The sequence below is a fragment of the Engraulis encrasicolus genome, chromosome 9 (genome assembly GCF_034702125.1).
Source record: "Engraulis encrasicolus isolate BLACKSEA-1 chromosome 9, IST_EnEncr_1.0, whole genome shotgun sequence".
Classification (NCBI taxonomy): Eukaryota; Metazoa; Chordata; class Actinopteri; order Clupeiformes; family Engraulidae; genus Engraulis; species Engraulis encrasicolus.
The window spans coordinates 19,690,302-19,701,553 of NC_085865.1; the positions used below are offsets into that span (position 1 = coordinate 19,690,302).

General features: G+C 43.6%; 2 protein-coding genes across 3 annotated transcripts; one reads left to right on the top strand and one right to left on the bottom strand.

Moving 5' to 3' along the window:
- Nucleotides 1–78: 78 nt before the first annotated feature.
- LOC134455571 (arylamine N-acetyltransferase, pineal gland isozyme NAT-10-like) lies at nucleotides 79–2,489 on the bottom strand. Its single transcript, XM_063206714.1, has 2 exons — nucleotides 2,144–2,489; nucleotides 79–1,755 (listed from the first exon to the last, which is right to left on the bottom strand). The coding sequence occupies exon 2, from the start codon at nucleotides 1,734–1,736 to the stop codon at nucleotides 861–863; it is 876 nt and encodes a 291-aa protein (XP_063062784.1). The 5' UTR covers nucleotides 1,737–1,755; nucleotides 2,144–2,489; the 3' UTR covers nucleotides 79–860.
- On the top strand, nucleotides 1,512–6,830 carry ropn1l (rhophilin associated tail protein 1-like). Of its 2 annotated transcripts, none has more exons than XM_063206716.1 (6): nucleotides 1,512–1,610; nucleotides 3,031–3,193; nucleotides 3,406–3,523; nucleotides 4,023–4,184; nucleotides 5,139–5,314; nucleotides 6,602–6,830. In XM_063206716.1, exons 2-6 carry the CDS (start codon nucleotides 3,063–3,065, stop codon nucleotides 6,645–6,647), a joined length of 633 nt encoding a protein of 210 aa, XP_063062786.1. In that variant the 5' UTR covers nucleotides 1,512–1,610; nucleotides 3,031–3,062; the 3' UTR covers nucleotides 6,648–6,830. The 2 variants fall into 2 exon arrangements, with proteins under 2 accessions (XP_063062786.1, XP_063062785.1); XM_063206715.1 differs by lacking the exon at nucleotides 1,512–1,610 and adding an exon at nucleotides 2,598–2,693.
- Nucleotides 6,831–11,252: the final 4,422 nt, after the last annotated feature.

Here is an 11,252-nt window from a genome sequence, read left to right on the forward strand (position 1 = left end):
TGGAAAACCATTACATTATTACTTATTCTCACACATGTTTAGTTGATTCCAGGTCAAAGCTGTACAGTACAGATTTCTGTTGTTAATGCACCGCATACATTTTTAATTGAGGAAGTGCATACATTTTTTTAATTGAGGAAACACATGATTGTCAATTACAAAATTAAGGCATCATTGTGGAGGTAGGCAAATAGGAGGCACAATTAGCAGCGTAATTCTTTACATCGTGAATGAATTGCTGGAAAATATATGAAGAGCTCTTTTCCAAAGTGAGATATATCCATTTTATAGAATGTTGGGAAATTGACATTTTTGTATTGGGCATTACATTGAATTGCATTGTAAAATGCATTTTATAGAGGTTTAAAAAGTATTTTCTCCAAACATTTGAATGGCAATAATTCACACATAAATGACAGTAAATTACAATATTATATTGCAAAAAGTAAAAAAAATGGTGGATATAGCGTTTTGGAAAAGAGCTCTTCATTTACAGGTATGCATGCTGCATAAAGCTGTCTAATTGTCCTTGCAGAGATGAGAGCTCATGCAAGGGGTTCAGGTAGATGGAGCAGCCAGCAGTGATGAGGACCAGCCCCACTGAATATAGCTAACCAGCCAATAAGACTGAGGAGTGTGAGGTTTGTTCCACTATCTTGAGACAGGCACACTGGCTTTGTTAGGCCTGCACTTAATGTACACTGCAGTTGCACCTGCAATCTCATCCAATTATGTATAATGGCCTTGAACACATGCATCCTGATCAGTAAACATGCAGGCGTGGGATGTATGCTGGCTTATCAAAATGAATGGCAAAGCTGCTTCCAACTCAATGCGGTTGGAGATTGCGGCCTTCCAAATCAGTACCTGACTGGGGGAGGCATAATATCCTCATCCTTTGGGATGAGTGGAGAGGAAAGCTCAATCCCAAACTTTTCTTTCAGTATGGCTGGGATCTCTTCAGCTGTCAACTCTTGGGTGGTTTTGACCACAGAGCCTCCCTCCTCTGTGGGGTAAGTGGTGACCAGCAGTTTAAAGCCAATGTATGTGATCCTTCCATGGGGCAACAGTAGAGTGCAGAGGGACTTGCAGAAGAACAGAGAGCAGGGGGAGGTCTGGTGGTAGACGCACATCTCTCTGTACTCCTCCCTTTGCCGCGGTTGCAATGTGAATTTGTAGCGTCCTTCCCAGGTTATGCCATCTTCTGTGGTTGCATCTTTGAAGCCTTCTGGAGTCTCACCTTGCGCCTCAACGCTGGTCTCCATAAAAATCATGTCTCCTCGACGTTTTAACCTGAAGACCCCGTGAGCCTGTTTTTGGGGGGCCTGTGTTTCAAGAGAGAGAGGCATTTCGAAGCACGCGCCAAAGCCCACATCACATAACCACCTGTGTCCATCCAGAGTTACCATGGTGATGAAGTGGTCGAAAGGAGGGCCATACGCATTCGTGAATCGGCTTCTCACTTGTGCTGCAAGTATGGTTGTTTGGTACCCCAACTGTGCTAACAGCCACGAGAAGAGCCCGTTGATCTCATAGCAAACGCCTCCTCGGCGCTGCACAACTATCTTGTCGTACAGCCAAGGAATGTCCAGTTGGGTTTTTCCGCCACTGTGAGTGGTAAGATTTTCGAATGGCACATTCAGCATGTGGCAGCGGTGAACCTGCTGCAAAGTTTCCAAAGTTGGCAAAGCAGACCCGGAGTAGCCAATGCGGTTTAAGTAACGTTGCACCTCCATTTCCGTAGTCCCACAAGTTCTGCAAAGTCAAATTTTATAGCATTAGTCGCAAAACATAATAGGACGTAGGCGCTCGAATAGATGCAGAATAACTTTAGTTTCCCGAGGGTGTAACCATGCCCTGCTATAACAAATGTAGTCTAAAACATTTACATTAGAAGTAAGACCAATTCTGTCGAGCATGGCAGCATGTAAACTTTGTATGGGGGAAAAAGTGACTACGTGGCCAAAAAGCACGCTGAAGGGGAATGTTGCCACATTCAGCAAAGCAGGTTCTGGAATGCCCTTGGGTTGCAACCAAAGCTACAACAACAGCAGGATTATAATGTAATTGACAGGATAATATCAATGTAATACATCACACAAGCATTAGGTAGACCCATATATAGAATAAAAACGGTTTAGACCTTTGAAACGATGTTGGGAGGGTGGTTTGACAATGACATCCAGAATCCAAATGAAGTCCAATATGAACAATGTGCAAAGGTCATGCAGATTCTCACATGACTTTGTGGCCACTGGCCAGATAACATCCAGAATGACTCATCAGCATTGCATGTTTGTGCATGAAGAAAAACATGTTTATTTCAGTTGTAGAGTGGGAAACATAGGCCTACCAACAGCTTACTTTTCACAATCAATGACGTCATCCATCCAATAGAAACGTGCCAATCTGGTGGTCTTGCGCAATTTCAAAACAGATTTACCCATATTAAAGGAATGTCCTTTATATATTAGATTCCTTTATATATATATATAATTCCACGTTATATTTTGTAGCGTTGAATCAAAAGTCATCCAACTCAAGTTTCTGCTGCTGCGCTGTTCTTTGCTGACCAAAATGCGCTTACTTTACGGTAGATTTGGCAACCTTGTACACGGCGCGCACATTTCATTGCTGGTTGCTACGTGACGTAGCGTCAAACAGTGGTTGCTAGGAAATCGAAGAGTCGGCTTGTAAGTATTGATTTTTGATCCTAAAACAGCAATTTATCTGACTTTAAATATTTTAGCAATACTGGATGTAGTTACTGTAAGAGTCAGCTCTGTCTATGGTTTGCTTGCATAATAAACAGTGACCTGTGGATTCCTTACCAGCCTGCAATGTGATGCGGTGTGGGTTAAGCTGCAGCTATCCGGTTTCTGCTAACACATTGACAGCTATGCTGTCATGAGAGAGAATATCTTCAGAAACTTACACAGATGGCATTATAGATCTGCCATCCTGCAAATGTTGCACCAACCTTAACGACAGTAGTGTCATGTCAACAATGTGTTTTTGTGTTTGTTTCAGGACTACTTAGTTGAATATTGGACAGCTCCACAATGCCCCCACCTGATACCATGTACTGTGCTGAACAAATCAACATTCCGCCAGAACTACCTGATATTTTAAAACAATTTACCAAAGCAGCCATAAGAACACAGCCAGATGATGTGCTGAAATGGTCAGCTGCGTAAGTACTATGCATCAACCACTCACATTGCCATTTATTATTATTATTATTATTAGTAGTAGTAGTAGTAGTAGTAGTAGTAGTAATATTATTAATAATAATAATAGTAATAATAATATTATCACACTTGCCTCAACTGAAGGCTACATTGTGAACATCACTGATTATGAGTCTGGCAAGCACACCATTGATTTGGGTCCTCTACTTTGTAGCTATTTTGCAGCGTTATCGAAAGGAGAAGCCCTTCCAGTCAAAGAAAGATTAGAAATGGGACCAAAAACAGGGCAGACTGGACTCACCCCTGCACTTCTCAAAGTAATGCACAAACAGGTGAGCCCCAGTGAAATGTTAACAATCGAAATAACTGTGGACTGTGTACTGATACTGTCTACTCGTGGTAAGCGTTGGCAACTGCCCTTACAACTCAATTCAAATTGGTGGGCTCTGTCCGATTCCACAATGCATTAATGCATGAAATGTCTACTGAAAGGAAGGGACATTTTTCATCAGTCACGAGGCAATAGGCTACAAGCAGTCAGATACTGAACCACATTTTATTGGCTGTTGTATGTATCAGTGCTGCAGTTTTCAATGCTTTGAAGTGTATACATTTAATTGAACTTAGGTAATTTGCTTGGAAATGCCCACGGAAGTAATTGAACCTTGAAAAAATATGCAGCATTGATTATGGCATTTGCCAAATCTGTTATTTAATTGTCCTACCCTGCATTGCCTAATCAATTATTGTTGACTCCATTACTGTCTTAGTGATATTTGTCTTGTCTGAGATGTAATTAAAAACTTCCCATGCTGATTTTCTTTTTTAAAGCTCTCCTCCAAAAACCCTGTCCATAAGCCGGATTTGAAACAAAAATGGAAGGGACTCTGTCTGCCTTATGAGCAACTGGAGTCCATCCTAAGTCTGGGCAATTTCATTGAGGAAATCAACTGGATGGATTTCTTTGCCCTTGGCTGCAGTGTACTGGGTGGGGTGAGTATGGCAGAACATGCTGGTGAATTCTGTAGTCCCTGTGTACTTATCAATTCAGATTGATATCACATTGATTTGGATGGATATTGTAACATGACCAAAAGAAAGAAAGAAACCCTTCAAACAAACAGCACAATCTTTATCCTACAAGCAGAGGTGTGTAAGGTAGCTACAAGTGGATGCAAACTTGTGTTGTTAAGGAGAACACTAGAGCATGATATAGACTGTTTCATGACACATCGTTTTTAAGTTACACCAGTTATTCCACCCTAACTAATGAATACCTAATGAGGATTTTAACTTTAACTTTTTACCTCTGTCTAGACAGCTCTGCCTACGAGTATTATAGCTTTTATGAACTGTACAGTTGTGTCTTGTGAGGTGCCTCTTGTCATGTCTAGATGGCAGCATTGAGCCTTGTGTGGCTATGAGTCCTTCAAGTGAGCAGCAGCTTTAAGCGGTCTTTGATAGTGGATGCATCCCAGTTGTGGATTTAATCAACAACATCTTAGCTTCTTAATGTTTTCATGCTATGCCTGCTGCATAGGAATCAAACTTACTCAATTACCATAAAACTGTATTATTAGGTATATGGTTATGTTCTTATACAACAACTTTCATTCATTCCCTATTAAGACCTCTCTATTTGGATAGAAACTGAAACTGGTGTTTATTATTGTGAAAAATGTCACAATCTAACATTTGTCCAAAATCGAAGTCACAGACAGTCCGCTTTGCCTTTGCATGTGTAACGTAGGCCAACTAGCAGCTATTGGACAGGTCATTTAGTCCCAGTATCGTGCTGTGCCTCCCATACCCGAACTGTTGCGTTGACTAGGAGGTGGCGAGTTCGAGACCCACGGGGCGAACTGCGCAGGAACACCTCAGTTCCACATGACAATAGAGGGCCAATAGGTTAAACCCGTTTTCCCCGTCCCTCCACCCCTCTTGCAGTCGCTCATGGGTGCCATGAAGCATGCGTGTGAGATCCTGACGGAGGAGCCGCAGGGCAGTGCTGCCCGCATCCCCTACGCCACCTTTGCTGGTCTGTACACGTACCTGGCCAGGCTGGACGGAGACATCCCACAGGAGCAGATAGACAACTTCCTGCAAAACCTACAGGAGAGCGCGTGAGTATCATAGGGGATTGCTGAAGGGTGCACCTATGCAAGCACACACACACACACACACACACAAACACTCTCTGATGTGCATGCTCACAAACACATGCAGTACAAAGAGTATACACACGCGCAGGGCCGCTGACCGCTTTTAGCGGGCCAGGGACATAGGGACCCAGCACGAGGACCCAATTCTGGGGCCCCCTTTTTTCTGGGCCCGGTACAACTGCCCTCTTAGTCAGCTTCCCTGTACAGTACACACATTGACTCGTGCACACACACACACACACATGCTGAAACGTACTTATTTATGCATTTGCTATGTCAAAAGATTAACTTTTTCACTAACAGCCATGCATGACCTCATAATAAGTGCAATCCAAAGCTGGCTCAGCAACAGACCTATGGTGTGTTGCAGAGCACGCAACTACTGGACAACAGCACGTGCATTTGAATCAGCCCGTTTCATGTTTTTTTGTTTCTAAATGTCAGTCACTAAGTCAAGAATAATTTCTGCTTGACTGAAAAATGTCAAATGGGTTTGACAGCGGCATGCCTCGTAGAATATCTGAGGATAGATGCGCGGCTGCAGTCTTCATCTGCATACTGTGTGGCCTGGCCGCAAAGGTCAGTGCTTAAGCCACACCTCATTAGCCATCAAGCACATCTGTGCTCGCCTCTGGGAATATCAATTCTTAGACTGTGTGTGTGTGTGTGTGTGTGTGTGCAGGGCTGTTGAGAGATTTTGCTGGGCCCAGGACAAAGTTATCTGAAAGGACCCCCTACCTAATACATACAATGTAATTTGGACCCGATCCTGGGCCCGGGACAACATATCCATTTGCCCCCTCCCTGTCTACGGGCCTGTGTGTGTGTCTGTGTGTTAGAGAGAGAGTCAGGGGGAGAAAGAGCGAGAGGGAAATTGTGTGTGCGTGCGTGCGTGTGTGTGTGTGTGTGTGTGTGTGTGTGTGTTGGAGGGGTTCGAAGGGGCACATGAGCAACCATTTCATTGTCACAATGTAGTTATCAGGGTTGTTATCAGTGCAAGCCCTCACATGTTCAGCATAATGAATCCCTTTGTGACCAAAAAACTGTGTTGTTTGTTATGATAAGCTACAGTCAAGGTTCTTAGCTGTGGCCACATAAATACTTGGAAGACTTCTGTGGAAACAAATGAGGGTCTACTGCCCAGCTTTTCTATGAGCATTCTAAGAATTGTGAAACTTGTGTGTGTGTTTTTGTGTTGTGTGTGTGTGCGTGCGTGCGCGTGTGTGCGTGCGTGTGTGCGTCTCACAGGGCCAAAGAGAATGGCATGGTCCAAGCATGTCCAAATTACACCTAGAGTAGCCAACTCTGGAAGGTGAGGAGAATGAGGAGGAGGAGGAGAAGAGAGGACAGGAGCAGACAGGCTGAGATGTGTCAGCATATACAGTATAGCATATCATTTCATGAGTAAATAGGATTGTGAAATAAAAGAGGTATTGTCAATAGAGGTATTTTTTTTATTAAAAAGATAGTTTTGTGACTTACTGGTCATTGAGTGTGATTATTGGTAAACTGGATGATGGTCTATTATTTGGTTATAACTTTGTATGCCCGTATAACTAACCTGTATTTCCTCAAATAATAATCAGGTCTGCTATTTACAAAATAAATTGTTTGAAACTTTGGACCGGGCTACAAAAAGGGGCAGGCTAGAATTTGAAGATTTTTTTTAGACCAGGTTAAAGGAGCAGACTGGCATCATGTTAAAGCGTATGCATCTCATGCTAGTGCTAAATGCTAAATGCTAATGTAATGTAGTGGTGTGACGCCTTGCCATGCTCCTCAGACGCTGTGGAAAAGCACTTCTGTCATGTGACAGATTTGTGCAGTTTTCCCACCGTGTTGGCAATTTTCGAAAGTGCTTTGCTGTGCCCTGACCAAAACCATGCCTAATCCTTACTTGTCAGTAAAGCAATGTTTCTTTTGCTTTCCTTTTGCCAAGAACAATGAAACAAGCAAGGGCAGATGGCATCCTGTCACAGGGCGTTGTGGAGCACGCGTTAACTAGGCGTTGTACACAAGCGCAATAGACAGTCCAAATCTGCATGCTATCTTACGTACTTTTCATGATGCCATGTTGAAAAGAGGCAGGTTACTATTAGCGGCCAGGCTATAAATGGAGGAACTACAGTATACGTAATTATATTTGAGAAGTCCAGGGTGAAGGAAATCTTATTTGTCAAAGGTATATAGGTTATTACATTTTTACATTAACACAATTCTGAGAATATGATGATGGTCTAACCCAGTAGTTCTTAAAGCGATGGTTCGGAGTAGAATCACCCTAATGCCATTTGAACCGTGACACCCATCCACCTTTACACCCGAAGTGTTTTCTGCCGCAGCCTTACATCAACAGAGTTGCCGTGTTATTCGATGTTTATTCCGGTTAGCTTGACTCAAGCGCATATGGATACTGGGCACCGTCTCCAAACTTTCCCCACAAAAATAACATGTCATGACACCAAACTTCTGCAGTAGCACAAATATGGTCTGTACTCACGAAACGAAGCATTTGGAAGTTTGGAAATAGTCCAGGAGTTTATTATTATCAACACAAGCCGAATAGCTTCTCTGCTGCTAAAGCTGCGCCAACGTTACTTCCGTCATCTAAGACAAGCATGTAAGAGTCCTCAACGAAGCTCATAATATGCACAATGAAAAGTGAATTCAGCATCAGTATTGATAACGAAAATCCTTGTCTAATTGATAGTAGGTAAGATTTGAAATATCTTTTAAGTATTGCCTTGAAAATATAAGCCTTAATCACAATTCAGTGAAAACTTTTTTAACACTCTCGTCTGGAAGTTTGTTGAAGACTTTTACGGGCTTGTCTCATATGACGGAAGTAACGTTGGCACAGCTTTAGCAGCAGAGAAGCTATTCAGCTTGTGTTGATAATACTAAACTCCTGGACTATTTCCAAACTTCCAAATGCTTCGTTTCGTGAGTACAGACCATATTTGTGCTACTGCAGAAGTTTGGTGTAATGACATGTTATTTTTGTGGGGAAAGTTTGGAGACGGTGCCCAGTATCCATATGCGCTTGAGTCAAGCTAACCGGAATAAACATCGAATAACACGGCAACTCTGTTGATGTAAGTCTGCGGCAGAAAACACTTCGGGTGTAAAGGTGGATGGGTGTCACGGTTCAAATGGCATTAGGGTGATTCTACTCCGAACCATCCCTTTAACCTGGGGGGCGGGCACCCCCTGGGGGTGCGCCAGAGATTCCAGGGGGTGCACAGAATTTTGTTTGTGTTGAGGTTGTGACCAAAATTATGCTTACAAACATTATAGTTATGTCAAATTAAGACCAAATTACAACATGTTATGGTCCCCATTTTAAGTCATTAAGGTATTGATTAATGTCAAGCAAGAATCATTGTATTTAATCACATTTAGTTATAACATTTTTTAGTGCTTATAAGCGTGCAGTTTGTGTTGGGGGTGCGCGGCTCGTCTTCGTCACAGGAAAGGGGGTGCGTTAAGTAAAAAAGGTTAAGAACCACTGGTCTAACCTATGGGCTTTTCTAAATAATGGTTACTCAAAATAAAATATCGCATAAATGACATTTTCTCAGTTGCAGGATGTAGTGACATTGGTGCCTCTTTTCCACTGCCGGTTTTCTGGTAGGCTTACTTCTTGAGAGGCATGAGTGACCCGTTTTCCCTGTGTGTTCCTTATTTATAAATGTGGCTTCAAAGTGGACACGCACAAGCTCTGCCATAATCCCTTTGTATTTTTTTTTTCTTTCATATGTTTTCGTTTTGTTTGTTTGTTTGCATAGCCTGGGTGTCTGCACAGTCTCTCCGTGTGTGTGTGTGTGTGTGTGTGTGTGTGTGTGTGTGTGTGTGTGTGTGTGTGTGTGTGTGTGCGTGCATGTGTGTGTGTTTACATGGGGTAATCAGATAGGATGGGCTGTGTGGATCCTTGTGACAGAGCTCTGACGCAGTTCCCATGCTCCTCTCCGCTAATACTGCCTGTCAGGTCCCCTCACCTCCTGACCGCCTGTGTCCAGCTCCAATTCTGGCTGGCCGGCCGTGCTTTTGAAAATCAGAAACGCAAACCAGATGCTGGCAGTCAGCAACATGATGTGTCATTCACACACAAGCACACGCACGCACACATTTATATCCTTATGGGGACCTCCCATTGACTCCCCACCACAGTACGACTAACTCAGAGGTGGGCAAAAACTGTCCAGGAGGCCCGCTGAGCCATTTCATCTGGTCTGGAGAGTTTTCACAAGAAAGACAACGTCTACAGTAAATACAAAGTTACAAAGTGGTACTCTTACACCCAACTTCCTTAAAATGGCAGCCCAAAATATGGGTCTTGCTGGTCTGAGATTAACCAAGGCTACTGTGTTAATCTATATACACTTCATAACAATATGCAGCAATGAAATGTCCAACAAGTTTAATGTCTTGTTACTGACATAGTCAAGTTGCCTGACATCTGGCCCTTCAGTCATTTTTCTAAACCTAATATGGCTCTTGAGCCAAAATAACTGCCCACACCTAGTCTACCTCATAGAATAGTAACTCACGGAGGCGCTGTGGCGCAATGCGCTAAGGCGCCCACATTTGGGCTTTCATGCCCATGGGGACCCTGGTTTGAGTACGGACAGGGTCCTTTCCCAACCCTCCCTCGTCTCTCTCTCCCACTCACTTCCTGTCAGCATCTCATACTGTCCTGTCAATAAAGTCATAAAAAGCCCCAGAAAAAAAAGAAGAGTAACTCGGACTAATCACAATACTGTACAACTGATCCCAGACCAAACACATCTCTAACTGTAAGCGTTCCAGCAATGTTTTTTGAACTTTTGGAACAAAATGGCCGAAAACAGTCTTAGATAAGAGAGGGCAACAATTTGGTCCCCAGAATGTCCCCCTTCTTTTTGTTCTCCTGCCAGCACATTTGGTCCTCTTACAGATAGCAGTGTCACTCATACACACACAAACACTCCTGACATGGCGTCATGACAGAGCCCAGTGAGTGATGAACACCAGCTCTGGGCTCCATGCGTAAGCACCAGGCTGAGCTTGTCTCTGCCTCTCGCTTGTGCGCAAGCAGTCCTTTTGATGCTCCACATTCTCAAGCCTCCCTCCCTCTCTGCCTAGGCAGTGCTGTGCTGTGTCGGGTCTCACATGGTGCAGCAGGGATTTGCGCTGCCTCTTGTCTGTAATCAGGGTTGTTTCAAGGTATTGGGGGCCCTAGGCAAAGAGGGACTTTTGGCCCCCTTTTCTCGTCAAAATATTGGGGAGGGGCCCCCTCAAGAGAGATTTTGATAGCAGCATCACTCCACGCCAGTACTCTGATGAAGATGTTTATCTTTTGAAAAGTTAGTCTACACGTAGTCTTAATGCATTGTCTAAAAAATAAGAAGTGACAGCGGTGTTGCACCAGAATTTTCCTTTTTATTTTGTGTCTGGTCCTGCTCTGTGTGTCAACCTCAGAACTGCCTTTTATTCTCCAGTATGATTGCACTTTACGGTCACTGCATTTAGGGAGGTTTAACTTCACTCACAAAGTTGTAATTGCATACAAGTACATAACCAGTCATTTACAATGGGGCCCTTTTTAGCTGTGGGCCCTGTAGGCGATTGCCCAGTTTGCCTACCTGGTTGTGGCAGGCCTGTCTGTAATCCCCTGTGGGGCTCTTCGCAGACTTTAGCAGTTTTAGAGTCTCCACAATCTCTCCTCCTCACCCTGATTGGCAAGCATGCCCATGCTGCTGCCTCGCAGAATCAGCATCATGCCTTAGCCAGACCTCCCCTTCCAAAGGCTAGAGTTTACATCCTAAAAACGGTTGTTTGTCCGAGATATGGGAGCATTACATCTCAGAGTCGTGCTGTTCTTTATGTAGCACAACTGTGAGCCTGACAGTGAAACACT

Excerpts from the sequence above, each read along its gene's own strand:
- LOC134455571 (XM_063206714.1), bottom strand. The coding sequence starts at position 1,736 with ATGGAGGTGCAACGTTACTTAAACCGCATTGGCTACTCCGGGTCTGCT.
- ropn1l (XM_063206716.1), top strand. The coding sequence starts at position 3,063 with ATGCCCCCACCTGATACCATGTACTGTGCTGAACAAATCAACATTCCG. Across the intron at positions 3,524-4,022 it reads TCAAAGTAATGCACAAACAG|CTCTCCTCCAAAAACCCTGT; the intron begins GTGAGCCCCAGT and ends TCTTTTTTAAAG. Across the intron at positions 5,315-6,601 it reads CAAAACCTACAGGAGAGCGC|GGCCAAAGAGAATGGCATGG; the intron begins GTGAGTATCATA and ends TGCGTCTCACAG.